General features: G+C 44.1%; 2 protein-coding genes across 2 annotated transcripts; one reads left to right on the top strand and one right to left on the bottom strand.

Moving 5' to 3' along the window:
- Positions 1 to 1,078: 1,078 nt before the first annotated feature.
- LOC308151369 (putative ATP-dependent RNA helicase DDX17) lies at positions 1,079 to 13,021 on the top strand. The gene is made up of 13 exons (XM_080524229.1): positions 1,079 to 1,380; positions 1,493 to 1,649; positions 1,929 to 2,025; positions 2,396 to 2,529; positions 3,658 to 3,723; positions 4,036 to 4,177; positions 4,456 to 4,616; positions 5,099 to 5,271; positions 6,075 to 6,185; positions 6,374 to 6,435; positions 6,698 to 6,757; positions 10,314 to 10,559; positions 10,793 to 13,021. The coding sequence occupies exons 1-13, from the start codon at positions 1,325 to 1,327 to the stop codon at positions 11,347 to 11,349; spliced, it is 2,022 nt and encodes a 673-aa protein (XP_080380355.1). The 5' UTR covers positions 1,079 to 1,324; the 3' UTR covers positions 11,350 to 13,021.
- A 1,700-nt stretch (positions 13,022 to 14,721) lies between these two features.
- LOC308151332 (ADP-ribosylation factor-binding protein GGA1-like) lies at positions 14,722 to 25,859 on the bottom strand. The gene is made up of 17 exons (XM_080524184.1): positions 25,812 to 25,859; positions 25,203 to 25,287; positions 24,358 to 24,433; positions 24,132 to 24,230; positions 23,766 to 23,889; positions 23,565 to 23,665; positions 22,994 to 23,074; positions 21,831 to 21,968; positions 20,714 to 20,795; positions 20,466 to 20,579; positions 20,006 to 20,158; positions 19,731 to 19,804; positions 19,371 to 19,561; positions 18,939 to 19,165; positions 18,632 to 18,801; positions 17,756 to 17,866; positions 14,722 to 15,171 (listed from the first exon to the last, which is right to left on the bottom strand). The coding sequence occupies exons 1-17, from the start codon at positions 25,852 to 25,854 to the stop codon at positions 15,061 to 15,063; spliced, it is 1,980 nt and encodes a 659-aa protein (XP_080380310.1). The 5' UTR covers positions 25,855 to 25,859; the 3' UTR covers positions 14,722 to 15,060.
- Positions 25,860 to 26,708: the final 849 nt, after the last annotated feature.

Below are 26,708 nucleotides of genomic sequence, written 5' to 3'. Positions count from 1 at the left end.
TGCCCTCTTTTTTAAACAAGTGTTAATAAGTTAGATACAGTACATTGTCTTCTGCAATGCATTTCCATTCATTTGCATAATAAGTTATGCAAATGAATAATAATAATAAGTTAGAGGCTAATTGAAATACAGTGACATGAATCTCAAAGTTTGAATTAGGGTAAAGTGAGCCATACCTGGCAGGCACCACATGAATTTGCATGAAATTCAATGATACCTTTGGGAAAATCATTTGGGCATGGACAGCGGTCCTGAAAGGAAATAAAAACAGCTTTTGTTGCTGTTACTCAATATTGTTATTATTTTATGTCTTACTGTTCTTTTGTATTTTTATATTGGTATTTTTTTATAGTATATATATATTTGCGATCTTTTGTCTTTGTGGTGTAAGCCTTAAGAATAACCCTTATTGAAAGGTATTGACGTCCTTTTGTGTATGCATGCACATAACTTTCTCTTTTTAAGTTTTACATTCTCAATATTCAGTCTTATGAAATCAACAGACATGGACGTATGTTTCTGTTTGTCTAGTCCCCCACACTTTAAAACTACACAAGTTGTTCAACAAAGACATACAGAAGAGGTACTCAATGTAAGAAGACAGTAAGGATAGTTGACAACCATTAAGGCCTTAGAATGTCAGGTATTATAAAATTAAGAGACAGGACACCAAACACCTTGATGGTGACTGACTTTCTCCTTCTAAATCTAAAAGAAGAAATTAGGCCTACATGATGAATTGTATGAATGTTGTGAAATGGCCTGTGAAAAAAATGATTTATTTACATTTTTGGATTGACAAAGGACAATTTTACAATATAAGAAATACAATTATTTGCATAACTAACCAATGGATCAAGTCACGCAAATCCATGCATTATATGACATGTTTTCAAAGGTTACGACCCGATTCACAGTTTGCATGAAGCGACGAGAAATCGAGCCGCCCTTTAAATGTCTTTAGCGCATGCGCAGAACTGATATCTCGACAAATCCTGGCGACCACAACAACAACACTACAGCTAGTTAGTTGTGAAGCCAACTTTATCACGTTTTTACCTTGGAAGTTTTGGACTAATCATATATCATTTGGATTACTCGTTAATCTGTCGAATATACAACGCTTTGTGAAACGTAATATAGCCACACGTTAAAGTGTTCGTTTCTTAAAGCTGGGAGATTTTCACGAAGAAGAAGGGCCTCTTCTTGCTTTTTAGCAGATTTTTGCACGCAAATATTTCTAGGCTTGCCCTTCAAAAGCACCATATTCAACGGAGAAAACATTATTTGTACTAATTGAAGTCGCCTGCTAGTCTTCCTTAAAATGAGAGGTGGTTCGTCATACGGGGACAGGGACAGAGACCGTGGTCGCGACAGGGGGTAAGTGAAATAACAGATCGCTAGCATCCATTAGACTATTATTAGTCCAAAGACAATCTCCATCGTATAGGCTACAAAGTCACAAAAACACAACATCCCACTATTTTCTCAGGAGTCCTCGTTTTGGGTCCAGCAGAGGAGGCCCCCCCAACAAAAAGTTTGGGAACCCCGGGGAACGTCTGCGCAAGAAGAAATGGGATCTGGACGAGCTTCCCAAGTTCGAGAAGAACTTCTATAATGAACACCCAGATTTGCAGCGCTTAAGCCAGGTAACCATTCTCCATTTATCCCTGGTCCCTCACAAACTCCACAGCCATATTAGCCTACTTCACAACCTGATCTGATTAGGTCTAGGTCAGTTGTCCCAAGGGGCTTAATGCTTATTGGGGAACCATTTGTATTTGGGGTCTAAAGATGTGCCTCATTTATCCATCGTTATGTATTGATATAATCAGGTCGTATTGGTTGTCTCAGCTACTTCTCAGTTCTCACCCACACTTTAAAGAGCTTGACATCCAGTCCAAATGATTTGTTTTTCTGTATTTCAGTATGACTTGGAGGAGTTTCGCAGGAAGAAGGAGATCACTATCAGGGGTACTGGCTGTCCTAAACCTGTCACTAGTTTTTCCCAGGCCCATTTCCCCCGTAAGTGCAACACACACACACACACACACACACACACACACACACACACACACACACACACACACACACACACACACACACACACACACACACACACACACACACACACACACACTGCAAGCAACAGGGCAATATATAGACACAGAACAGCTGAGAAAACAATACTGTAGAAGTTGCTTTTTTTTTTTTTTTTTTACCAAGGCTTAAGTACATAAAGATAACACACACCCACACCACAGGTATAGTCTGGTGTCCAGACAATTACCATGGTTTACAATTTCAATGTAAAAAAAAAATCTACTCAACTATCAACGGGCACAGAGGATAACACTAAGATGCTAATCAATATGTTTCTATTCCCCTCACCCAGAGTATGTGATGGACGTGCTGTCGCAGCAGAACTTCAAGGAGCCCACAGCTATCCAGGCACAGGGCTTCCCTCTGGCTCTGAGTGGGAGGGACATGGTTGGCATCGCGCAGACTGGCTCTGGGAAAACCTTAGCGGTGAGAGACTTATTTTCATTTTTTAAACTTTGTTTATTGTTTTTTTTGGAGAGCATCAATTATGAAGACAGCATTTATAAAAAGTAAAAAGGTACATACAGTTTACTGTATTACTCTATAGAAAATACTTACAAAATGTAAGGACATACAAACAAAATCAAAAACATTCTACAGAGTCGGGAAAGGTCAAGGTCTCAGTGTAGGATAGGATAGGGTCCCATATGAGGTGAAATGTATCAATTGAACCTCTTATAGAATATTTTAGAGGAAAGATAGCAAGTCCTTCCACCAGGAGAAAGAGCTTGGAGGACTAGAACTAGCGGTGAGAGACTTGCTGCTGCAGAAGAACATTGCATGGTGAAAAACACAAATTCATTGATTAAATTCACTGAAATGAGTGAACTAAAATCAGTGGTGTAAAGAAAGATCACAGCAGTGGAAATACATTTCCAGTTTGTCTGCACAGTCAAAGAATGGAAAATAAGTACACCGACTTTAACTTATGCACGTCATTGTAATTTACAGGCACAACTGCCATATTGTCCTCAGCTGTATTCTCTAGTCCTCCTGTATACTAAATCCTTCCTGCTTGTTGTAGTGTATGTAGGGTTCCCACAGGTCCTTGAAATCCTTGAAAGTTTGTGAATTTGAGAAAAAAAGTCAGAATTTTTTTTGAAAATACACATGGGTCATTGAAAGTGCTTGAATTCCCCTCTCTCTCTCTCTCTCTCTCTCTCTCTCTCTCTCTCTCTCTCTCTCTCTCTCTCTCCAAAAAAATAATATATGTTCAAAAATGTTTTACTTAGCTCGTCAACTAGTAAAGTCAGTCTCTGTATTCCTTAACTTTACACATATTTCACAATATATTGTTTTGCTGTGCTGTGGTAGAGAAGGCAAGAGACCATCTAGTGTTCACACATTCAAGCCTCTCTTTTTAATTGTTGTCTGTGAGCGGATAGTTCCTATTATATAAATGATCATCTAGATCTGTCTCAAACTATGCCGTGTTGGGTCCTTGAATTTGAGGGAATTGAGTCTTGAAAGTCCTTGAAAGGTGCTTGAATGTGATGTTTCAGAAGGTGTGGGAACCCTGTGTATGACTACTCCCCATCTCATTTCATCCCACAGTATCTCCTGCCTTCTATTGTGCATATTAACCACCAGCCCTACCTAGAGAGAGGAGACGGTCCCATCGTAAGTAAAACAATCAATATTAACTGCCTGCATCATATGGACCATTTACAGGACAGGGTTCTCTCCAAAAGAATGTAAGGCTGGCACTGTGTCATGCTGTGAACTTGGAAGCACCACTATGTTAACATTTGAAGGCAAACGGTAGAGTTACTGTCTTTGATTATTAGCATTTTTTGTGAATTTGGGTTTTTGATAATACAGTCCTGTGTCACACTGTTCAAAATTCCTTGGGAGAACCCTGCAGGATATTTCCTTCACACACAAAAATGTTTTAGCCTCATGACAGTTTGGTTCCTTGTCTCTGTGCTGCAGTGTCTGGTTCTGGCCCCGACACGTGAGCTGGCCCAGCAGGTGCAGCAGGTGGCACATGAATACGGAAAGTTATCACGCATCAAGAGCACCTGTGTGTACGGGGGCGCGCCCAAGGGACCCCAACTCCGGGACCTGGAGAGAGGTAAGGAGACTCCACTGGGCCTTTCCCAGGGAAACAGACTCGTTACGCTCACTCCATTACTTCATTTCAAGCTTAGAGCCCCATTAGAGAAACCCACTCTATTTCTCCCCCCTCTTTCTTTCTTTCTTTCTTTCTTTCTTTCTTTCTCCCTCTTCACCCTTTCCCTCCCTCCCTCTGTGTTTCTGCCCCCCCCCCCTCTCTCTCTCTCTCTCTCTCTCTCTCTCTCTCTCTCTCTCTCTCTCTCTCTCTCTCTCTCTCTCTCTCTCTCTCCACCCTAGGAGTGGAGATCTGTATTGCCACCCCTGGTCGTCTCATTGACTTCCTCGAGGCAGGGAAGACCAACCTGCGGCGCTGCACCTACCTGGTGCTGGACGAGGCTGACCGTATGCTGGACATGGGCTTTGAGCCGCAAATCCGCAAGATTGTGGACCAGATCAGGGTGAGCAGGGATCTATACATGAGGACCTGGTCACCTGGCTGCTGTTATTCCTGCCTTTTTCAGCTTTTTGTTTTTATTCCCTTAACTGCTGGTTTAGCCATGTAAAGCTTTACTTTTCTTAATCATGTAGCAATATTCTAGGCTACTGTGGGCCTGCCAAGATGTAACCACTGTAGAACCTCTCAAACTGCGGCTAGAATGTACAACAACCACAGCAAAATGTTTTACATTTTTACCATTTAGCAGACTATCCAAAGCGACTTATAGAGATTACAGGGACAGTCTCCCTGGAGTAATTTAGGGCTAAGTGCCTTACTCAAGGGCACACTAGTGGGGGGTGTTTCCAAGTGGTATATGAACTTCTGATTACCAGTCCAACTAACTATCCCCTCGGTATTACCTTCAACCAGCAGCAGTAGATGCCAGTATCACTGCATGTGTACAGTCAGTTTCTCATGCCCCCCTCCCTCCCCGCTCCCCAGCCGGACAGACAGACCCTGATGTGGAGCGCCACCTGGCCCAAGGACGTGCGTCAGCTGGCGGAGGACTTCCTCAGGGACTCGGTCCAGATCAACGTGGGCGCCCTGGAGCTCAGTGCCAACCACAACATCCTGCAGATTGTGGACGTGTGCATGGAGAACGAGAAGGACAACAAGTGAGTCGTAACCGCGTCTGCTCGCTCTTCTTCACTAAAACATTAGCGGCGTTAGTGAATAGAGGGAGTGGGTCTCTAACTCTGATGATGCTCTATCAGTCACCTGAGTTGATGTGGTTTTTGGTAGTGGTTCTGTTGAGTGATTGACATGATTTGACAATGGTGATGGGATGTCCGTTATGGAATTATAATGTACATTATGACTTGTACATGTTTTCATCAGTATTGTGTTGCATCAGTATTACATTGTTATGATAGTGGTAGGATGGTCAGCCAGCAGTTCCCAAACTTGGGGTCTCAAATTGGGGCTTTCCCCTGAGGAAATCAAACCAACCCTTTATGATTTGATGAATAAGACACAAACATGTGTATTTCGTATGATGACAATGTGTTTAGTAATCCCAAGGTTCCCGCGCTGGTCTTAAAAAGCATTAAAGTCTAAAATCCAGCAATCCCATTTATAAGGCCCAAAATGTCAGTTGTTCGGTCTAAAAATTAGGTGTTAGGTCTTAAAAATTAGATCCTGCAAGGAAATCAGTCCGACCACATCAATTTATGCAGAAATTAATCAAGCTGGAACCAAAAAAAAAATCCAATTCGCTTCCTTTTTTGTCTGTATGGCAGTGAAATCCCTAATTTCATCACCTCGAGGATGACAAAAAGCTATCATATGGTGTCGCAAATAGGTCTAAAATTCTATTCAAAGAGGTCTAAAAAAGGTCTAAAAAGGTAGTAAATTTGACTTGTTGAAACTTGTAGGAACCCTGAATCCCTGACTGCTCTCATTCTCACCGTCTTTCCAGACTGCTCCAGTTGATGGAGGAGATCATGGCTGAGAAGGAGAACAAGACCATCATCTTTGTGGAGACCAAGAAGCGCTGCGATGACCTGACCCGCAGGATGAGACGAGACGGGTGAGCAAGGGAAATTAATACCGGTACACACGCAAACAAATGTTGTTATGTCATGCGTTATATATGTCATTTGAAATCAAATCCTGAACATGTTTGATTGGTATGAACTCATCGATTACACTAAACCCAAGATCCACTCCCTCGTCCAAACTCACAGCACCAAGCTGACTGGTTGTTTTGTTTCTCAGGTGGCCAGCGATGTGTATCCATGGTGACAAGAGCCAGCCGGAGAGAGACTGGGTGCTGACAGGTAAGGATATAGATACATTGAAGGCCAGTTTTTGATTGTCAGCTGAACCATTATTCAGGCCATTTAGCTTGTGACCTTACCATGACTTCTCATTGATCTGTACTATTGTCACTATTGTCACTTTTCATTATCTTGTATTATGCCTATTGCCTTATTGTCTTGTGCTGCAATGTCAGGAATCAAAGCCTAAGAATCTTACTGCCTTACACTTGTGACGTAACAAGACTCTTGAACTTGAAACCCGTTTCCCCTTGTGTTCTAGAGTTCCGTAACGGCAAGGCTCCCATCCTCATTGCTACTGATGTGGCCTCGCGTGGGCTGGGTACGTCCTATGTGCTCCGCCTGATCGCACGGTCCTTCAGCATGAACACAAACACCTTCACTGTCAGACAGACAGAGGTTATGATGAGTAGTACACACTGCATGTTAGAGCTCAATAGATTTGTGGTATCATTTTAAATGATGGAATAGTTTCAATGACACACAAATGAAACAGATTTTTGGCGATTTAGTGATACATTTTTAGATCAGTCGGAAGTTTGGCTTTCTTGTTAACACCAGTACTCCTCAGATTGATTTTCCTTTTGAGGAAGGCCGAATCACATTGAAGTGTCATTTGATATTGGCGCGAAGAATCCGACCATTGAGTGCATAGAGATGGATTGAGCTAGATGTTGTCAGTGTTAAGTATGACTGACTAAAGCGTAAGGGTGACGGATGGTGATGCAGCCCCTGACAAGATGACAATCGATTTTTTTAACCTAATTTTTGTTTTGTTTTTGTGTTTCATTTATTTTCTTTCATTTTGTTTTTGTTTTGTTTCCAAGTCTCTCTTCCGGCACTAGAAGCGCACAGGCCCACGGGAGCCTGCAGCCGGACCTAGGCATGACTAATCGAAGCCTGAGTTTGCGGAGAGAATCACAGGGGAGAGAGAGAGACGGCCTGATTAATCAATCCCAGAAACAGCCATCTCTCCGAAAAACCCAGAACAGAGCCCTCAAAAAAACTCTACCCCCTTTCCAGGAGGCTGACTGCCTGGGCAACAGGGGGGGCGGAGGAGGGGTGCTGCTGGGATTCCAAATTTGAAAACGGGGTGGGGCGGGGCGGTCAGCTGAGAGGGCCGAGAGGGAGGCATGGAGGGGGGCGGCCTCCCTTGAGCTACCGAATGCCATCGGCCTGTGACAGTAACGCACCACACTTCAGTAGTTTCAGAAGTTTTGTTTAATCCAACACACACATAGTTACTTATTGCCAAGCAGTAACGTTACAGAGAGACTTTTATTATTGTTGTTTAGCTTTTCTCCCCTTGCCATTAGCCAATATGATGCCCCAGTGACACAGCACTAGAGCTTTTCCACACAACACATACGTTATGGCTGCTTTGAAGGTCATTCGATTTTTTTTACCACAATGAGATGACCTCACGCAATTTTCTCAATATGTCATTCTAACCTTAGATTTCAGCACATAGTAATTAAACAACAGATAAAGTGGTGCGTTACAAGAAGACAACAGAAAGTCAGCCGGAAAGGCAGGCCGGGCATGGACCGCTCTGCTGGAGGCTCCCCTCTGAACTGCCCCTGCAGCCACCGGTGGCAGCCTCTGCCACCCCCCCAACCCCACCGCTGGCTGTGCTGGCCTCTCCCTCTGCGGGCGTCATGTCTGGTCCTGGCTGGCAGGAGTCCTGGCCTGAAGGAGCCTCTCTCTCTCTCTCTCTTTCTCTCTCTCTCTCCCTCCCCTCTTCTCTCTCTCTCTCTTCTCTCTCTACTTCCCGCTTATTATCCTCCAACACATTCTCTCTCTCATCCTCCCCCTCCTCGTCCCTCTACCTCCCACTCAAACCTGCTCACTCTTTCTAACACTTTCTGTCCATTCCTCCCAATCATAGTTCTCTTTAGAGACTTACTCTTACCTGACCCCTTTCCACCTGCCTTTGCTCCCAGTCATGTGGAACCGTGGCCTCCTTCCCCCAATACCTCATGCTTTCATCTCTACTCTGTGTATTAAACACCTCTTTCTTTTTTGAGCAACATGCAACCCAGACAGACTTCTTCTTTTCTGGTTAATCAGAAAAGATGGAAATATTCAACTCTCACTCAGCAAATCCCAGTCAGGACCCGTATCTCCCCTCCCCCCTCCCCTTTCTATCAATGCTCATGTTCCCTTGCAAGGCCCCTAGGTTGAGTAGCCTGTCCGCCCCCGCCCCCCGCCCCCCCAAAAGCTCCACGTCGCAGCCCCAGTGTCTGTTTCTTGTTACTGCACTTGAACCCCTGGGCTCATGGACACGCTGCCAGTCTCTGGGAAGGACCCGGGGAGGGCAGTTGGAATACAAGCTTCCCTGGGTCCCTTCTCCATTTGTCTCCTCTGAAAAGGTTTCCACCAAAGACCTTCAATAACACAATGGGAAATCTCAACAACCCCAAAAGTACCCCCCCCCCCTTGCCCTAGATGTATTCGTCAATGAAGTCTTCCGCTCCTGGTAGGATAGTTATCTAATTCAACGTCTAGACCCCCCCCCCCGCCCACCCCACCAGAGATCACATTAAGGTATCCAATAGTACAGTTGCCCACTTAGCCCACCTCCCCCACCCCACCCCAAGGAACAGCATGACATCAGCCTCTCAGGCCTGACAGAGAGCAGGGAGCCGTGGAGAATAAGAGTACGGTGTCCAGCGTTGGGAGGGATGTGTGGAGTGGTGAGGGGGAAGAAGGACCCGTGTTTGTCCTCCGCACTCTCCTACCCACCCCTACAGACCTCCCAGGACTGGTCAGGGAGAGAGGGGGGGACAGAGGGAGATAACCTTGTAAGTCGTCTCTAATACAGGGTAAGTACCTCACCACCCTCCCCTCCAACCTTCCCCATTCCCCCCGTTTCCACCTCATCGATCCGTAACAGAAAAAGGAGACTCTTTTATGACCCACAGCAGTGTTTTCAGAGCCCTACGTCAACTGTAATGAGAAACAGACCTTTTTTTTTTTCTTGATTCAAACTAAATTCGACCCTTTCAAAAACAACATAATCAGTTTGTTTCAAACCCTTCAACCCCCCCCCCCCCCCATCAGCAGTCCCCTTAAAAAGCGGTCATTATCCCTCTCCCCAACATGGGCCTGGCCCACACCTTTTTTTGTCAATGGATGCTGAAGTATCCTTTCCTTTCTCTACCTAGAGTTTCATACCCTCATAAAGGGGAGATTCAAAGCCCTTTTTGATTTTAGGGCTAGCTAACACCTCATCAGCTCTTTGGCCAGGTTGATACCCCTGTTGATACCTTGAATACTACTTTTTTTTGCAGTTTCTTTCAGTCTGGCAATGAAATGGCTGTTACATATGTTATATATAGTAACATGCTGTTATATATAGTAACATTTTGGTGAAGAAGTATGGGTGGATTGATTCTGTGTTTGACCAATAGCTTTGGGAAAGCCAGATTGGAATCCAATGCTTGGTATTTGGTAGTGAGCACTCACAACTTTTAAGGAATGTATCTGGTTAACCAATGATATTGATATTATTGTAGTTATAGTATGGTAAGTAAGACTTAATTTTCTCTGCGCTATGCTCAAATTCTATAGCTCAGTCTTCAGTAGACTGGTAAGTGGAGATCTTAACATCTCAATGCTAGATGATGGGTGTACTGCAGGTATTGTCTGTCCCAAGTGTATTTCATCCTCCTCTCTCGAGTGCAAAGCACATTTCTCCTCTAAAGAGGATCAAGTGAACTCTCATTCCCCTCTCTAAACCTACCACAGATGACATAGTCATTGCTGTGGTTTATATCGTCAATACTGATTTTGCTAACTTGTCTTTTCTCTCTTCTTTCTCCCTATTAATTAACACCCCGCTCCCCTCAACCTCCCTCTTCATTCCCAACCCAAAGATGTGGAGGACGTCAAGTTTGTCATCAACTATGACTACCCCAACTCCTCCGAGGACTACATCCATCGTATCGGCCGCACGGCCCGCAGCACCAACAAGGGCACCGCCTACACCTTCTTCACCCCGGGGAACCTGCGGCAGGCCCGAGAGCTGATCCGTGTGCTGGAGGAAGCACGGCAGGCCATCAACCCCAAACTGCTGCAGCTGGTCGACTCGGGCCGTGGGGGAGGTGGAGGAGGTGGAGGAGGTGAGGGCAGAGAGGGGATTTTAGAGAAAAATGTTGGCGTTTGATGTGATTTACAGTTGTTGTTGTTGTTGTTTTTGAAAATGTGTCTCAGAGCTTGTAGGTTAGCATGTGATACCTTAAACTTGAAGATACTCTGGCATTAACTCCAGACTAAGCTATGTCTTTCAATGTGAAGCCCAGGCGTGTACACAGGTACTTCATAACCAAGGCTTCACACTCCCCCTTATCTCCAGGAGGAGGCAGGTCACGTTTCCGTGGCAACGGCTCCAACGGCTCCAACTCCGACAACCCCAACATGATGTACAAGGACGAGTGCGAGCGGCGCATGCGCACGGTCGGCGGGGGCGGCGGCAAGGACAGCCGGGGAGGCGGGGCCGGGGGCAGCACCGGGAGCAACAGCAGCAGCAGCAGTAGCTTCAGCCGCGACAACCGAGGTGGCGCGGGCAGCAGCCGCAACGGAGACAGGTCCTCCTCCTCCTCTTCTTCCTCCTCCTACAGGGACAGGAGCAGCAGGGACGGGCGTAGCTACGGCTCCAGCTCCAACTCCAGCTCCTCCTACAGCAGCAGCCAGTACAGCTCCAGGAGCAGCACCCAGTCGGCGGGCAGTGGGGGAGCTCAGAGTCAGCCTGCTCCTCCTCCATCATCCGGGCCCCAGCCTCTCATGTCCAAGCAGTTCACTCCTGTGTCCAAGCAGTTCACTCCTGCCAAGCCCATGATGGGGCTGATGGGCCACGCACCCTTCCAGTTCACAGCCCCGACGCCTCCCGCTCCCTCCTCACAGAGGAAGTAAAAGGACCTACATAGCCCCTCCTCCTCCCCCTCATCCCTTTTCCTCCCTATTACACACACACACACACACACACACACACACACACTCTGTACACTTCCAAATATCAGTACGAAAAGTCTTTCCATCCAAACCATTCAGTGTTGTGAGGATTTAGCTGTAGTCAGATTTGGGGATTTTGTTATTTTTGGGGATTATTTTGCTGAAGAATTTATATGACTAATCCAAAGGTATTTGGTAGACAAGTCACCGAATTTGATGTCCTTCATCAACATTCCAGTCATGAGTTTGCCTGGCTAACAAGCAGTTAGTCCTCAGTGCTTTGAACTTTTTTGTTTCTAAGCAACTACTACTAATTAAAGTTCATTATAAAAGTCCTGTTTGTTTTCAAATAGAGAACATGAAATGGTTCATCAAATTGTTCTGTTCTTGCTACTACCCTTTTTGTCATCATATGATTGTCATTAAACTTGACAAAGGGTTGTTGTTTTTTGTTATTGTACAAACCTGCTTTCTTAGGGTAGTATTGTGAGCCTATTATTGGGAATGGGCTGCTACAGTGTATTTAAACAGGGTATCCGCGGTGTCTTGAAAAGTATTAAAAATTGATAAATCATTTTTGGGAAAATCAAGACCCTTAATAAGTATTAAAAAGTCTTATCACGATTTTATGAGGTCTTGAATTTTGTAGGTATTTTTCTGAATTAGACTCTGTCCAAAGAGTTTGAGTCCTAAAAACTTTTAGTAAAAGTTCGTGAATTTATTAGTTTCATTCAAAAAACAAAGATGAACCGGAAATGGTGTTGTATGATAGTGGTCTAGTCTATTTCTAACTAAACCTGTTAAGTTAAAGGTGTCACTGATGTCAACGGTTACAGCTCCAAGTGGCGGTGAGGTCTGGAACAATATTGACAAGGTCTTTAAAAAGTCTTAGAAAGGTATTGAAATGAACCTCAAGATTCCTGTATATACCCTGTTAAAGTGTCTGTTATTTTGCCTTTAGGTGTATCAAAGGTAGGTGGTATTATTACTTTGTGTGGTTCCTCTCAGCTCATTCTAGTTTGTTTTGTATGCGGATGTAGCCTCACCACTTTAGTTAAAGTAGGTTTTGTAAATACATGCTCATTTCCTGCTCATTGTATCTTAGAAAATAAATTCACAAAGTACCTCTATTGAGAAATATGGATAGATTGGCAGATCTTCACAACATATATGGCAACAAAGTGAAGATTTATTTTTCCAGATTGTTTTTCCTAACTTGCTAAAAAAGAGATTGAATTGTTTTCTTTCATGCACATTTATGAGCTTCTAGTTTACTTTTTCTTTCTTTTTTACATTAAGCCTAACTGTGTTAATAGCTTGTGGGAATGTGTATTCCATTAGTAGTTGAACACCTGATTTGATTTTTATAATACGATCTTGGAGGTATACTGTGTCAATTGCCTGTTGAAAACCTTGCTAAACCTGTCACACATTCATGTGCTGGTTTCCTCCTTGTGTGCATTTATCTAAGGTTCTGCTTAAATGCTCTGTGGTCCTTATTCATGTCTGGTTCGTTTTATCGCTCTAATATGACTTTGCTAGTAACAATAGATGGCTTTCGTGTTGCTTACTAAACTGTATGTTCACTTTTTTACTGTCTGTTTTGTTTTTCAGGTTTCAATAAAGTTTTTGAATGTGTCTTGTCATTCTGTCTGTGTAGTGTGTTGTGTGGTGCAAAATGGCAAATGTAATGTTTTTACTCTTAAAGGGGTAGTCCATAAAGTTTGTCAGATGTTTTAACACCTAATACAGCATGCAGTCTAATGTAGATTATTGCCTAAATCCAAATGAATGAAAAGATGTGCACCATTTTATTATCCCAATTGGGTTCTGTGCACATTCATTTGGGGTTGCGTCATACCATAACCTACTGTATGGTGTTTGTGTTGAAATTAAAGTCTGCTGTTGCATAGTACTGTCTAGAATCCATAACCTATAAATAATACAAGAAACATGTTTGAAACCCCAAGAGAAATAACTTTATTGCCCATTAAATACATATGTTCAATAATGTTCTCTATTCTGTTGCTCATAGCAGACGTACATAGTAGAGGTTATTATTCAACATTATTGATATTTACAAAGTTGTATGGAAGATGCCTCATTTGGAATGTGATATAGAGAGACTCAAGCCTTTACAGAAGGAGTGACAGCCTAACAAACATTCTACCTTCTCTAAAATGCACACTTTACCAACAGGATGCGGTTGTACTGTACAGTGGACTTCCTTAGTGAATCTACAAGGGATCATTTCCAGGTTTGAACCAACATTAAAGAACCAACTATCAGAAGCTTCATGGATCAAAAGGTTCGGTAGTATTTCAGTGGGCTACAGTGTAACAGCTAAACCAAGACAACGACACCGTCCAAGTGTACTTGAATGCGTGCATGACAAAATGGAAACAGAACATCAAACCTTGAAAATAGGCACAAACGGCAGATTAAATCAGACTCCAGTGTTAAAATTAGAATGCTTCCATTCACACGACAGGAAATTAGGAGGCAAATCGTTCTCCATGCAGATGGGAGAGGTTTAGAAGAAACTCAATGATATACATATGCAACATTAAATACAGTGAACTCACACAGAATGTCAACAGAAAGACAAATTACAGTAATTCATCAGAGACTCATAAGATCTGAGACTCAGTGATGGACACTGCGTTCCCCAGTATATCCTAAATTCTCCAGGTGCACTTGATTTAGCTGTCCCAGTGCTTCGGTTGGATGGGCTTTGCATCTTGAGGACCACTTCATTGGTCACAGAGTTCAAACCCCACCCACCAGGTGCACAAAGTCTGCTCAATCAAGTGCACCGGCTGATCATTGGATAGTAAACACACCAAAAAGTATTTTCTCCTTCACTGCAACGCCAACTGCTCAAAACAGGACATGGCTACAACTAGGGATGCTCCGATCTGGATTTTTGGGGCCGATACCGATCACCGATTTTTTTCCTCAAGATCAACCGATACCGATACCGATTTTTTTTTAAATACATAACTGTAGGCCTACTGACTGGATAGCCTACATATTTTTTGCTTTTTAGACAAAAGTTTTGATCCATTAGGCACCAAGCAAACGCAGACCCATTTTTATGGCATAGTAAAGGTCTGGCCTATCACCCAGTTAGGGCCTGAAGCCCAAGTCAGTCGATATGGCTGTATAAAAGACATCATAAACGTGGCCTTCATGGTTTACATACTGTTACGTCCTCCTATGTTTTCTGTTCAGTTATCTGTCTTCCCCAGGAAAAAAGGAAAAAAAAAAAAAATCGTTTTTTGCGATCGGCCATTTTTGACGATCACCGATCGAGTCATTTGGAGTGAAATCGGCCGATTTAAATCGGTGGCCGATAAATCGGAGCATCCCTAGCTACAACACACAGTACCGTTTTAAAAACAGAGGGAAATGTTGCACATTTTATAAAGCAAGCCGCCATTAAAGGCAAAGTTTCATTTAAAGATGCACAGGGCCCAAAGAGAACACTAAAGCAAAGCATAGACACGGAGCACTGATTTGTGATTGGATAACCTATGTAAGAATCAAAATATCAATCATATAGAAGCATACAGCGTGGTTAAGAGTGCGGTTCTATGCAGTGTTGGGTGTTTGAGAGTGTGGGAAGCAGAGGCTCACAGCAAAAAGTCTGTCCGGTCATTCTCTCCAATGCTAAACACTGCCCCATGTGTCCGGGGGGGGAAACTGATCTACTTCTCCGCAGCCGCCGTGTTCCTCCTCTCCCAGGGAAAACGTTAGTCTGTACTGCAACCGCACCTTCTCCTAAAAGAAGGCAGAGGTGAGGGTTTTAACAAGTATTATATAATAACCAATATGATCTGTTAGAAAGACCTTCAGGCAACACCTTAACTGCTCCTCCTGAGACAGCTACTACCGCCCAGCACTGGGTCTCCTGAGACACCTGCTTTCCCCTTGACTGTCTCCTAAGCGACTGGTGGATTGATGATTCACTTGCTTAGTCAAATGTGTTGATTGTAAGTCGCTTTGGAATAAGGTGTCTGCTAAATGCCAAAAATGTAAATGTAAATGTAATCTGTTGATTTTCATAGTAGTTGGCATTGTCTGAGAAGTCACAACAGATGTCGTCATTACAGTGCAACCCATGACCACCTCTGTGTGAACCTCTGTGAGTCCACACTATCTGTCTAAAGACAATGGGTAGTTGGTTGATTGAATATAACATCTGGCTGTCTGAATGGGCTGTGTGCTATGGTATATACAGTACATTGTAAGTCATGGGACAGTGAAGGACTTTTTCTTCTTTGTACTCCAAATGTATGCACACAAATATCATCACATAAAAGCTCAAAATACATACTTTAAACCTCATAGTAATTGTTTGATTTCAAATCCACATTTTCGGAGTATAGAGGGAGGCACAAAGGCAGAAGACAAAAAACCTGTCAATATCCCATTACTTTAGGCAGGGCACTGTCCAGTATATGCTGGAAAGAGCTCTCGGTATGTGTGTGTGCAGTACTCTACCTTGTGAGGATTGGTATGTGTGTGTGCAGTACTCTACCTTGAGAGGATTGGTATGTGTGTGTGCAGTACTCTACCTTGAGAGGATTGGTATGTGTGTGTGCAGTACTCTACCTTGTGAGGATTGGTATGTGTGTGTGCAGTACTCTACCTTGAGAGGATTGGTATGTGTGTGTGCAGTACTCTACCTTGAGAGGATTGGTATGTGTGTGTGCAGTACTCTACCTTGTGAGGATTGGTATGTGTGTGTGCAGTACTCTACCTTGAGAGGATTGGTATGTGTGTGTGCAGTACTCTACCTTGAGAGGATTGGTATGTGTGTGTGCAGTACTCTACCTTGAGAGGATTGGTATGTGTGTGTGCAGTACTCTACCTTGAGAGGATTGGTATGTGTGTGTGTGCAGTACTCTACCTTGTGAGGATTGGTATGTGTGTACTCTACCTTGTATGTGTGTGTGCAGTATTCTACCTTGTATGTGTGTGTGCAGTACTCTACCTTGTATGTGTGTGTGCAGTATACTACCTTGTATGTGTGTGTTTAGTAGGGGTGTAACGATACATCGATTCACATCGATGCATCGATTCATTGACTAACGATCTGATTACATCGACGCAATGTAAAAACATCGATCTATATCGTCATCTTAAAGATACACCTTTATTTTGAAATGGCACATTCTGCGTGACTGTCACCATTTCCGTGCAGCGCGCGACTAGCAGCGGCAAACTACAAAGTCAAAGAGCGCTGCACACTGTGCAGGTCAAGTCATGGCGAGTAGCAGGGATAACGACGACGAAATTCGCTCTCCTCTCGGTAATAAGTCGGCGGTCTGGAAATATTTCGGATTCCGCAGCAAAGACGGCTCTACAGACAAAACACTCACCATATGCAAACAATGCCAGTGCGAGTTGAAATACTCGGGAAACACTACAAACTTGGCCGTGCACCTAAAGAAAAAACACAATATTGATCCGCATGCTAGCTCCCCCTCCTGGCCAACCTCGCCAAAACGTACCTATGCATCCCTGGTACCAGTGTACCCTCTGAGCGCGTCTTTAGCACTGCAGGTGACATTGTGCGTTCAGAGCGTAGTGTTTTGTCTCCTGAACATGTTGATCAGTTAGGTTTTTTTAAAGAAAAACCTCCCAAAGAAGAACACTGGAGGATATACTTAGTGATCTGTCAATATGCACTAAGAATGCGGAATTGTTTACATTTGTTTTGTTCTCCAGCTGAAATTGCTTATTTTGGTTAAGAAGAATGTATATAAGATGTATTGCACTGTACTGCATTTGCACTTATTATTTATTATTATTATTTTATTATTACACAAATATACTGTAGGTTAAATGGTGACCTTGGTTCAGTTCTAACTGTTAAAAATACTGTGTTTATGAGACAGTAAAAAAGTGAACGTTTACAAAAATCCTGCCTTAAAAAGGGGGGACAAGTTCTTCCAGTTTTGTTTCATAGGACATTAATGTTTTAAAGCTGAATATCTCTTGTTTGTGAGACTAGTGAACAGGTCTATTTTTCTTTTTGTAACAGAAGAATACTGTATAATACAATATGATTTAAATGCTGGATACCTGGAAGAGCTCACAAATAAAATGGTCAAATCATATTCTAGTTGTTTTTGTGAGTTGATAATTGTGTTAGATTGGCATATGATATCGCGTCATATCGTCATATCGATCTTGAATCGAATCGAATCGAAATCGTATCGTGACTGACATTGTGATATCATCAAACATTGTATCGTCATACAAACAAATCGATATAATATTGTATCGTGATGAAGCTGGTGATTTACACCCCTAGTGTTTAGTACTCTACCTTGTATGTGTGTGTGCAGTACTCTACCTTGTGAGGATTGGCCAGCAGCAGGATCTGTGTGATGGCAGCAGGGGGCAGGATGGGGTTGAAGGCTGGGAGCTGCGTTCCCGAGGGGGACTGGAGCTTCACTGCCATCGTCTACAACAGGTGAGAGAGGAGGGAACAAATTCAACCATAGAATAAAAAAAATGGAATAATAAAATCTGAATATGTCTATGAATTCAACACAACAACATCAGAGACACTGATACAGAGGCTGAGGGAGACGGAAAGCTAAGAGAAGCAGGCTTATTCCAGAAACAACGTAGTACCCTAGTCCCCTACCACTGACTTCATTGTTTGCATATGCAAAGTTATCTGATGTGTATGCAGTAATAGACAGCTCCCCTGAGCCCAATTGGATAAACTTTAATTAGTTTAGTGATTCAGGGCCGGTTTCACAGACAAGGCTTAAGCCTAGTCCTGGACTAAATCACACTTTCAATGTAAAATCTCCATTGAAGATGTTTTTTAGTCCAGGATTAGGCTTAAGCCTTGTCTGTGAAACTGGCCCTCAATCTTCTAGTTACACAGAAGCAGTAGAGGCTAGGGCTTATTCGGCATAGCAATTTCCGGGTCCAAACCAGAAATTCCCTGCACCATAATACCAGTGTACTACAGCGGTAGAATGACAGTTCAATCGTTTTTTAGACTCGGATCTATTCATACAACAAGGGACACGGCACTTTCCCATTTTTCCCATATTTGTCAGCGTCTTTGAGCCTCGGAAAAGCGCTATACAAATATAATGACTTATTATTATTACTGAGGCATTTCGAAGACAGCGCCTCAGCCAACTTTGGACCCGGAAACACGTCACGACTTAACAACCGAATTGTGTTTCGGACCGGGCCAGGGACTTACCTTAGGAACAGAGGACTGGAAGCTGATGTTGGTGACTGGTACAGGGGCGGAGGAAAGCATGGAGATGATTACTACCAGCACGTCAGGACGAGAGGGCGGAGAGTCCTGGGCGAAGTGGAACAGCATCCGTAAACTGTGTCCATCGAACACAGTCACAGGCAACAAACTGCCTGGAGAGAGAAAGAAAGAAAGAAAGAAAGAAAGATAGAGTGTGTTAGAGGGGAGTGTGAAATTGTGAGTGATTGAGTGACTATAAAAGATTGTGTTAACAAGCCAGTTAACCAAAAAGAGATCACTTAAAACTTACTGGGTTTAATAGATTCAAGGGGTACAAAGACATCATTCAGGGTGACCGCAGGCGGAACCTCTGTGTGAACAGGAGACAAGCCCACCAACGGAGCTCCTAGGCTGGACTGGGAGTCCAAGAGAGACCCAGGGATCTCAGAGGAGAAGGCCGGGATGGGACTCGGACTCACGCTCGATCCAGACTTGTTCTGAAGATCTCTCAGAGTAAGTTTGGACTGCTGCTTGTCCCTGGAAAAAAAGAAGAACAGATATCACACTTTATCTTCATCATTATCACCATCTGTGTCTATTATACCATTATCAATATACTGGTCCATCAAGGCAGTGCTAACAATAACACAATATTGACAGCTCCAGAACTTCCTAGCTATAGACATAATAGTGATATAAAGCATAGTCTTGTATTAAACCATCTCATGGTTAGGTTAGCTACCATTTGACCTGCAGGCCCTCTGGGGGTAGGGACTGCTGCATCAGCGTCTTCCCCAGCAGGTCCAACCCATCCAGGGCTGAAGTCCCAGGCGCAGGTCCAGTAGGAGGAGGGGGGGGTGGCTGGGCCGGAGGATCAGGACTCAGTAGTACACATGGTGCTGTTGGGATATCTGCATCCACACTGTCAGAGGACTTTTGTAAAGAGAAGGGACAACATGACTTGTGGGAAACTGGCGGTTGAATGCATTATCATGATCAGGCAATGAGATCATTTGATTATCCTAGATGAGTAAAAGAGACCCGGGATGCTAAATAACTACTGTATGTAATATCTCTACATTGTCTTAAACGTGTTAAGCACCTGGAAAGAGTCCCATGCTGTGGAGTCGTCAGGCTGGGAGAGTGGGTTAGAGGTGTGGATCCCCTCACTCAAACCTACCAGAAACACAGGCACAACGTCAAATAGACTGGCAAAAGCTAGGTTAGGAAGAAATAAACATTTGGAGAGCCCTGCGCAAATGGTTGCAATTCTAGAACATTTTGAAAAATGTATTATATGGATATTCGATATTGTGATCCACAAATATCAGCCCAATGACACAGATGGGCAGAAGTAGCACAGGTCTCGTCCCTTACCAAGTGACATGAGCTCATCGTCAAGGAGACTGATGCCCGTGTCCTGAGAGGGAGCATAGAGGCTGTCTGTTGGAGTGGGGAATTCTGGGTAGGAGGGAGGGGACAGGGGCGACGTGTCCAATCCCGACAGATCTAGCAGCGCCGTACTACTTCCTGTAAAAAATGGGTTAGTGATGACGGGAATGACGGGAAAATTAGGTTTACTGCATGTCTCTGACCCAGTGTTTCCCATTAATGACCTAGACTGTGGCGGCCTGGACATTTCCATAACAAACCCCAAATATTTGTACACTTCTCATAATGAAATAAAAAGATCTCTTAACGTTGTGTTTTGCACCGTTGGTTCAGCAAAGCGTCACTCACTCCCACCCCGCTGCTGTAAGCTCGCACGCTCACACACTTTACACTACTTCTATATTTCAGAGCTGTTCACAACACTGTCTGACCCGTTGCTGTTCACCTGCAAGTCTTTGTGTGTTAGCTGCATTGTTCCCGTTCACCTCTTCTCCCTTCACCTGCTGCCTGTACAGGTTTATGACCTGAGTCAGACTGTCATTGCCCTGGAGGATCTCGGCTAAACAAACACACAAGGAAATAGATGTTACGCAAAGTACATCACCCTAAAGACGTTTGTTACATGTTTGTTTTTTTCCACATGTTATGTGAATGTGTGTGTTGGTCGGGTGTTGATAGTGTTAAAATCCTCACCCAAAGCCTCGTCATTGTCCTCTGTGTCACTGGCCAGTCTGAACAGTGTGGGCCTCATCTTCTCACAGCGCTGGTACAAGTCCTACAGACACACAATCAGACAGACAGACACACAGACAGACAGACACACAGACAGACACACAGAGACAGACAGACACACAGACAGACACACAGAGACAGACAGACACACAGACAGACACACAGGCAGACACACAGAGACAGACAGACACACAGAGACAGACACACAGACAGACAGACACACAGACAGACACACACACACACACACACACACACACACACACACACACAGTGTAAAAACCATAACTTTCGATAAACCCAATATTCATGGTTCAGGATTCCAAGAACAGAGCATAATTGGCGGCATTCCGATTCACCCTGAGAAATGTTGAAGGTTGGGCTGTGGATGTTACCAAACCACACCTCCAAGAAACTAATCTCGTTTTCAGTTACATGTTTTGAGGAGTACCGGTAGTACTCTGAACATGTTTCTGTGTGTCATCAATGGAAGACTATGGTTGTCTCCATGGTTTATTACCAGACAGTGACAGTGTTGATTGTGTGTGGTGGATATTCAGTGGTAGGTTGTGTGTGTTGTTTATTGTGTGTGTGGTGGGTATTCAGTAGTAGGTTGTGTGTGTTGTTTATTGTGTGTGTGGTGGGTATTCAGTAGTAGGTTGTGTGTGTTGTTGATTGTGTGTGTGGTGGGTATTCAGTAGTAGGTTGTGTGTGTTGTTTATTGTGTGTGGTGGATATTCAGTGGTAGGTTGTTGATTGTGTGTGGTGGGTATTCAGTGGTAGGTTGTGTGTGTTGTTTATTGTGTGTGTGGTGGGTATTCAGTAGTAGGTTGTGTGTGTTGTTGATTGTGTGTGTGGTGGGTATTCAGTAGTAGGTTGTGTGTGTTGTTGATTGTGTGTGGTGGATATTCAGTGGTAGGTTGTTGATTGTGTGTGGTGGGTATTCAGTGGTAGGTTGTTGATTGTGTGTGGTGGGTATTCAGTGGTAGGTTGTATGTGTTGTTGATTGTGTGTGGTGGGTATTCAGTGGTAGGTTGTATGTGTTGTTGATTGTGTGTGGTGGGTATTCAGTGGTAGGCACCTGGATGAGTTCGAAGTTGCTCTGTGGGCTGGTGGCTCTGTCGTAGTCATCAAGTAGCTGAGTCAGCAGGCTGACACTCTCGTTCACCTCCTGGATGGCATTCACACGCTTGGACACCTTCTCTGCCCGCTTCTGATCCTGAGAGACAGTGAGTGAGAGTGAGAGAGAGAGAGAGAGAGAGAGAGAGAGAGAGAGAGAGAGAGAGAGAGAGAGAGAGAGAGAGAGAGAGAGAGAGTAAGCGAGAGAGAGACCAAACACACAGAAGAGGAAGAGAGGAGAGTCTGTACTTTTATAAACATGAATGACAAATTGTGTGCTGTTTTTAGGATGAGTCTGTTCTTATTTTTGTCCCCAAAAGAACAGACTCTGAATCCCCTGCGACAGAAGAAAACGCCTCAGGGCAGAGCAGACAATTCTTCACTCATGCTAGTGCTGCTCACTCAAATCATCTTTTCAAGCACAACAACTGGGGCATTCACCCTCTCTCTCCCACATACATAAAAACAAGTAATTCTTCGATCTTCTAGCATTGTAACTGCCAATGGCCCCTGGTCATAACATAGATTACTTTTTTCTTACTATGACTGATGAATAGATGAGTCACTTGCTTAGACAAAATTGCATCCCAACCGCACTGGTGCACACTTACTTTCTCTCTGCATACATGCCTACCCAATCCCATTTCTCATTTTTACCCCTACCCCTCGTTTTGGCATGCCACTCACTTTCCACTCCATCTACCCTTTCCCTTTCACAATCTTTCCACTCCTTTATCAAGCTTTATATTTAGTTCAAATGGCTGAAGAATGGGTTTTTCAATACCAGAGTTATGGGTTTGATTGTCAGTCTACCATTGGCATTTGCACACTGACGTCTTTGCGCAATGGTTCAATTCATAACTTAATCGTTTTTTTTTATTCTATTAGAAGGATTTAAACATTTGCACTTATGTCTACTAATGATAAGGTAAAAGGTTTATGTTTATGTCTCCATATGACATGGTAAATATATCCAATCCTTATCCATCTACCATCTAAATGGTATTAATATTAATTAGCATATATTTCTGTTAATTCCCATATATTCCTGTTAATTCACACATCAAGTTTCCACCTCGGAATATTCCCCACCATGTGCAACCTTAAAAGAGAGAGACGACCTACCTCTTGTACCATTTCTTTAATTAGTTTGTTGGCTGCTTTCAGGTCCTCAGGGTGAGTACTGTTCAACAGCCGAGCCAGCATCTACCAAAGCCCCGGGATAGGGCAGGCAGTGGAGGGAGGGAGGGAGGGAGGGAGGGAGGGGGGGAGGGAGGGAGGGAGGAGGGAGGGAGGGAGGGAGGGGGGGAGGGAGGAGGGAGGGAGGGCGGAGGGAGGGAGGGAGGAGGGAGGGAGGGAGGGAGGGAGGGAGGGAGGGAGGGGGGGAGGGAGGGAGGGAGGGGGGAGGGAGGGAGGGAGGGAGGGAGGGAGGGAGGGAGGGAGGAGGGAGGGAGGGAGGGAGGGAGGGCGGAGGGAGGGAGGGAGGGAGGGAGGGAGGGAGGGGGGGAGGGAGGGGGGGAGGGAGGGAGGAGGGAGGGAGGGAGGGAGGGAGGGAGGGAGGGAGGAGGGAGGGAGGGAGGGGGAACAGAAAGTGATAAGAGGGGGAAGTGGGTAACAAAACACATTTTTAATACGGATCGCCTAGCCAAGTTCCTCTTTGTTTTTCCTTCTTGCTTCGCCTTTTGCTATGCCTTACCTTTGATTTCTCTTCATCATCGAATATGGGGTTTTTGGGCCGGGGAGTGGGCACTGGGAGGAGTTTGTCAGCTGGTAGTACTGGGTCCTCTTTGACAATGCCTGGTTTAAAGACCCAAAGGGGGAAAAAACAGATAGCATTAACAACCACTCACATCACTACTCGTGTGTCCATCACCATTATGCAGTAGTCAGCGCTCACCCTGTTTTTTCAGCATCTGGTAGGCATCAGTGATCTTGGCCTCGTCAGGCAGCCCCAGTGTCCAGCTGTATATGAGCTCCAACACCTTCTTCTTCACTGGCTCCGGCGCTCGGGTGCCGAGGTACTGAAGAAGAGGGCAGGAGGATGCTGAGTAACACAACTCAACCCATCTCAATTGACTTATCGATGACACGCATACAGAGAGAGAGAGAGAGAGAGAGAGAGAGAGAGAGAGAGAGAGAGAGAGAGAGAGAGAGAGAGAGAGAGAAAGAGAGAGAGACACACACACACACACACACACACACACACAGACACAGACACAGACACAGACACAGACACAGACACAGACACACACTGCATCAATACCTTTGGAGACACCACTTTGATGAGCTCGTTGAGGAAGCGAAACTTGCCCACTTCATTGTGGAACCTTTTCCCACAGCTCTTCATACAGGTCTCCAGCACCTGGTTATACGCAACATCAGCACACACAACGTTCACGAAGAACACAGCTGCCAACTGAACAAGGGCACACGCTCAACAATCACGAAGCCTGTCCAAACTACACACTCTTAAAACTAACTCAACTCACCAGGAGTGCCTGCATGGCCTCCCACTCCTGTGGAGACTGGATCTTGTGGGCCAGGAGCCTGGCAGCCAGCTGAGGTCTGGAGCAGACACAAATGGAATGTTGGAGTTTACGTTAATTCCATAGAATTATTAGAATTATTCTAATTCTATGGTTAATACACTGTAGTCACCAAACCTATCATGCAGTGTCAGGCATCAATGGTCAGGCATCAAAGCTCAGCAGATGATATTTACTGGTACACATGTCTAATCATAGGTTCTAGGCCCTGGACAATCTAGACAATTTGATGGCAGCTACTAGATTGTAATCAAGTGCAATACTGAAACACAACTGTGAACATTTCAAACCTGCAAACTGCGACACTTTAAATGAATGTGCAATAACACTATGTGCAATATGACAACCCTCGGGTACATAAGGTTCAGAGATAGGAAATGTTAGAATAGGTATAGCATAGCATAGAGTACAGCACAGTGTTTTATTTGTATAGTATAGTATAGTGGATAGTGTACATAGCCTTTATTTATGTAAACCAGCTCTTTTCCCTTCTTGTTTTTAGTTTTTTTCCTAGCACCAGGGGAGCCCCCCCTCCTAAATTTCGTTGTTTGGTACCTGTACTATATCAATGACAATAAAGACCATTCATTCATTCATTCATTCATTATTCTAACCTGCACTGCACAATACCAGTGTTCGAGAAATGATGTGACTATCTAGTTAACGTCACAGACAATTGAACCTTTTAACCAGGTTAACTGTGACGTTGACTAGCTAAACGCTACGAGAGGTGACATTGTGTGTACATGGCATTCACTAGTGGAAACTGGCATTCAATAGTTAGTTACCCCTCCAAATCATTGTTGAGTTGGTCGCAGAAGGCGTGGATGCCTTCCCAGTCTGTGTCTCTGTTCAGTGGGTTTGTGGCCCTGTCTGCAATGGGGGGAAATGGGCGAAATTAGAGGAAGGACAACATGTAACACTACACTACAGGTCATGACAGTCTTTATGTACTATCCAATGCAATGGGAAATTGTGGAAAACACAAGTGTGAGCAAAAGCTAGCTACCTGATTTTGGCACCACTGTGCTAAGCTTTTACAGTCAGTTACTTGTGACTGGGGAAGTGGTACCTGTTACCCAGCTAGCGTTTAATGTAAGATTGTGATCCGGAACGTTTTCGAATCATCTGCTGTTGAAATCTTATCTGGCTAAGCTAACAAGCTAAGCTAACGTCAGTTTTGACAGCTGGCTAGCACAACAGCTAGCCAAGCCTACTGTTCTTGATAGCTAGCGAGGTCTTTCTCCTCCTCCTCCTCCCCCTCCTCCCTGTTTATCACCTTTACTTTTGAATGAGCTATAACTTTCGAACACACAAGTTTGTGACACTACGTCTTGCCGAAAATGCATGCTCTTCTAACCTTTCTCCAGAAACCGTCATTACTTTTAAATACTTACTAATACGAGACTCCAAACTCTCCGCATCAGGCGGTGCAGCCATCACTACGGGACTTCTTTTGGCCATGTAAGAAATCTCGCGAGGAACGAATTACAGCTCAACCTACTATTTGGGTGCGTTCCACAAACACGTTATTACGTCACAGCTCTAGGCTGCGCTTCTCCGTACATCAGTGGTGGTTTGATCATTTTGCGCAGGCGTGAACAGAAGATGTGTCTGGAACGCATCCCCTTCTCACTTGCCACATAGATAGATGGATCGGATGGCAACAGCCAGGCTCGCTCAGACGAAATACGCATGAAAGCTATTGCTTTTACGTTCTAAAATACCTCTATCAAAAAGAAAAATATTTCTATGCCTATCATGTTGAAATCTTTAAACCTGTGGCTAAAGTCAGTCAGTGCCACTACTACCTCACGTTATGTTGTCGTGTGTCCCTCTAGCGGTAGAAAGCCATACTGTTGTACATGTGCACAAACGCAGTAGCAGACAGTAATCAAGTACAGCAAGTAACGGTTTATTTAATTTTTTATTTAATCTAATCTACCTGCTAGCATGGTAAATCATCAGGAACTGCTTGGGAAGCTCACGAAAGCTAAAACATAGTAACAACAAAGCCATGGAGATGTATTGTGGGAATGCAGCGAACTGATTTCCAGTTGAAGAGTTTGTTGTCATAATAACATTGTAACAGAAGCATCAGAAGGTAAATCAACCAGCTGAAGGAGACGTGTCTCGCTGAAACGGATCTTTTGCTTCGCTGAACTTGGTTTGGAGCAATATCGCGGAAGCCGAATTGAAAGCCACACAGGTTTCTTTTGTGTTTCTTTTGTTTATTGATTTGTTTACCCAACTTTTACTGTGAAGATGGACCTGACGGGATGAAAATGAAACCG

This window comes from Nansenia antarctica, assembly GCF_963989245.1.
Source record: "Nansenia antarctica genome assembly, chromosome: 2".
NCBI lineage: Eukaryota > Metazoa > Chordata > Actinopteri > Argentiniformes > Microstomatidae > Nansenia > Nansenia antarctica.
Note: the sequence above shows the minus strand (reverse complement) of the source record. Positions and strands in the feature narration are given on the sequence as shown.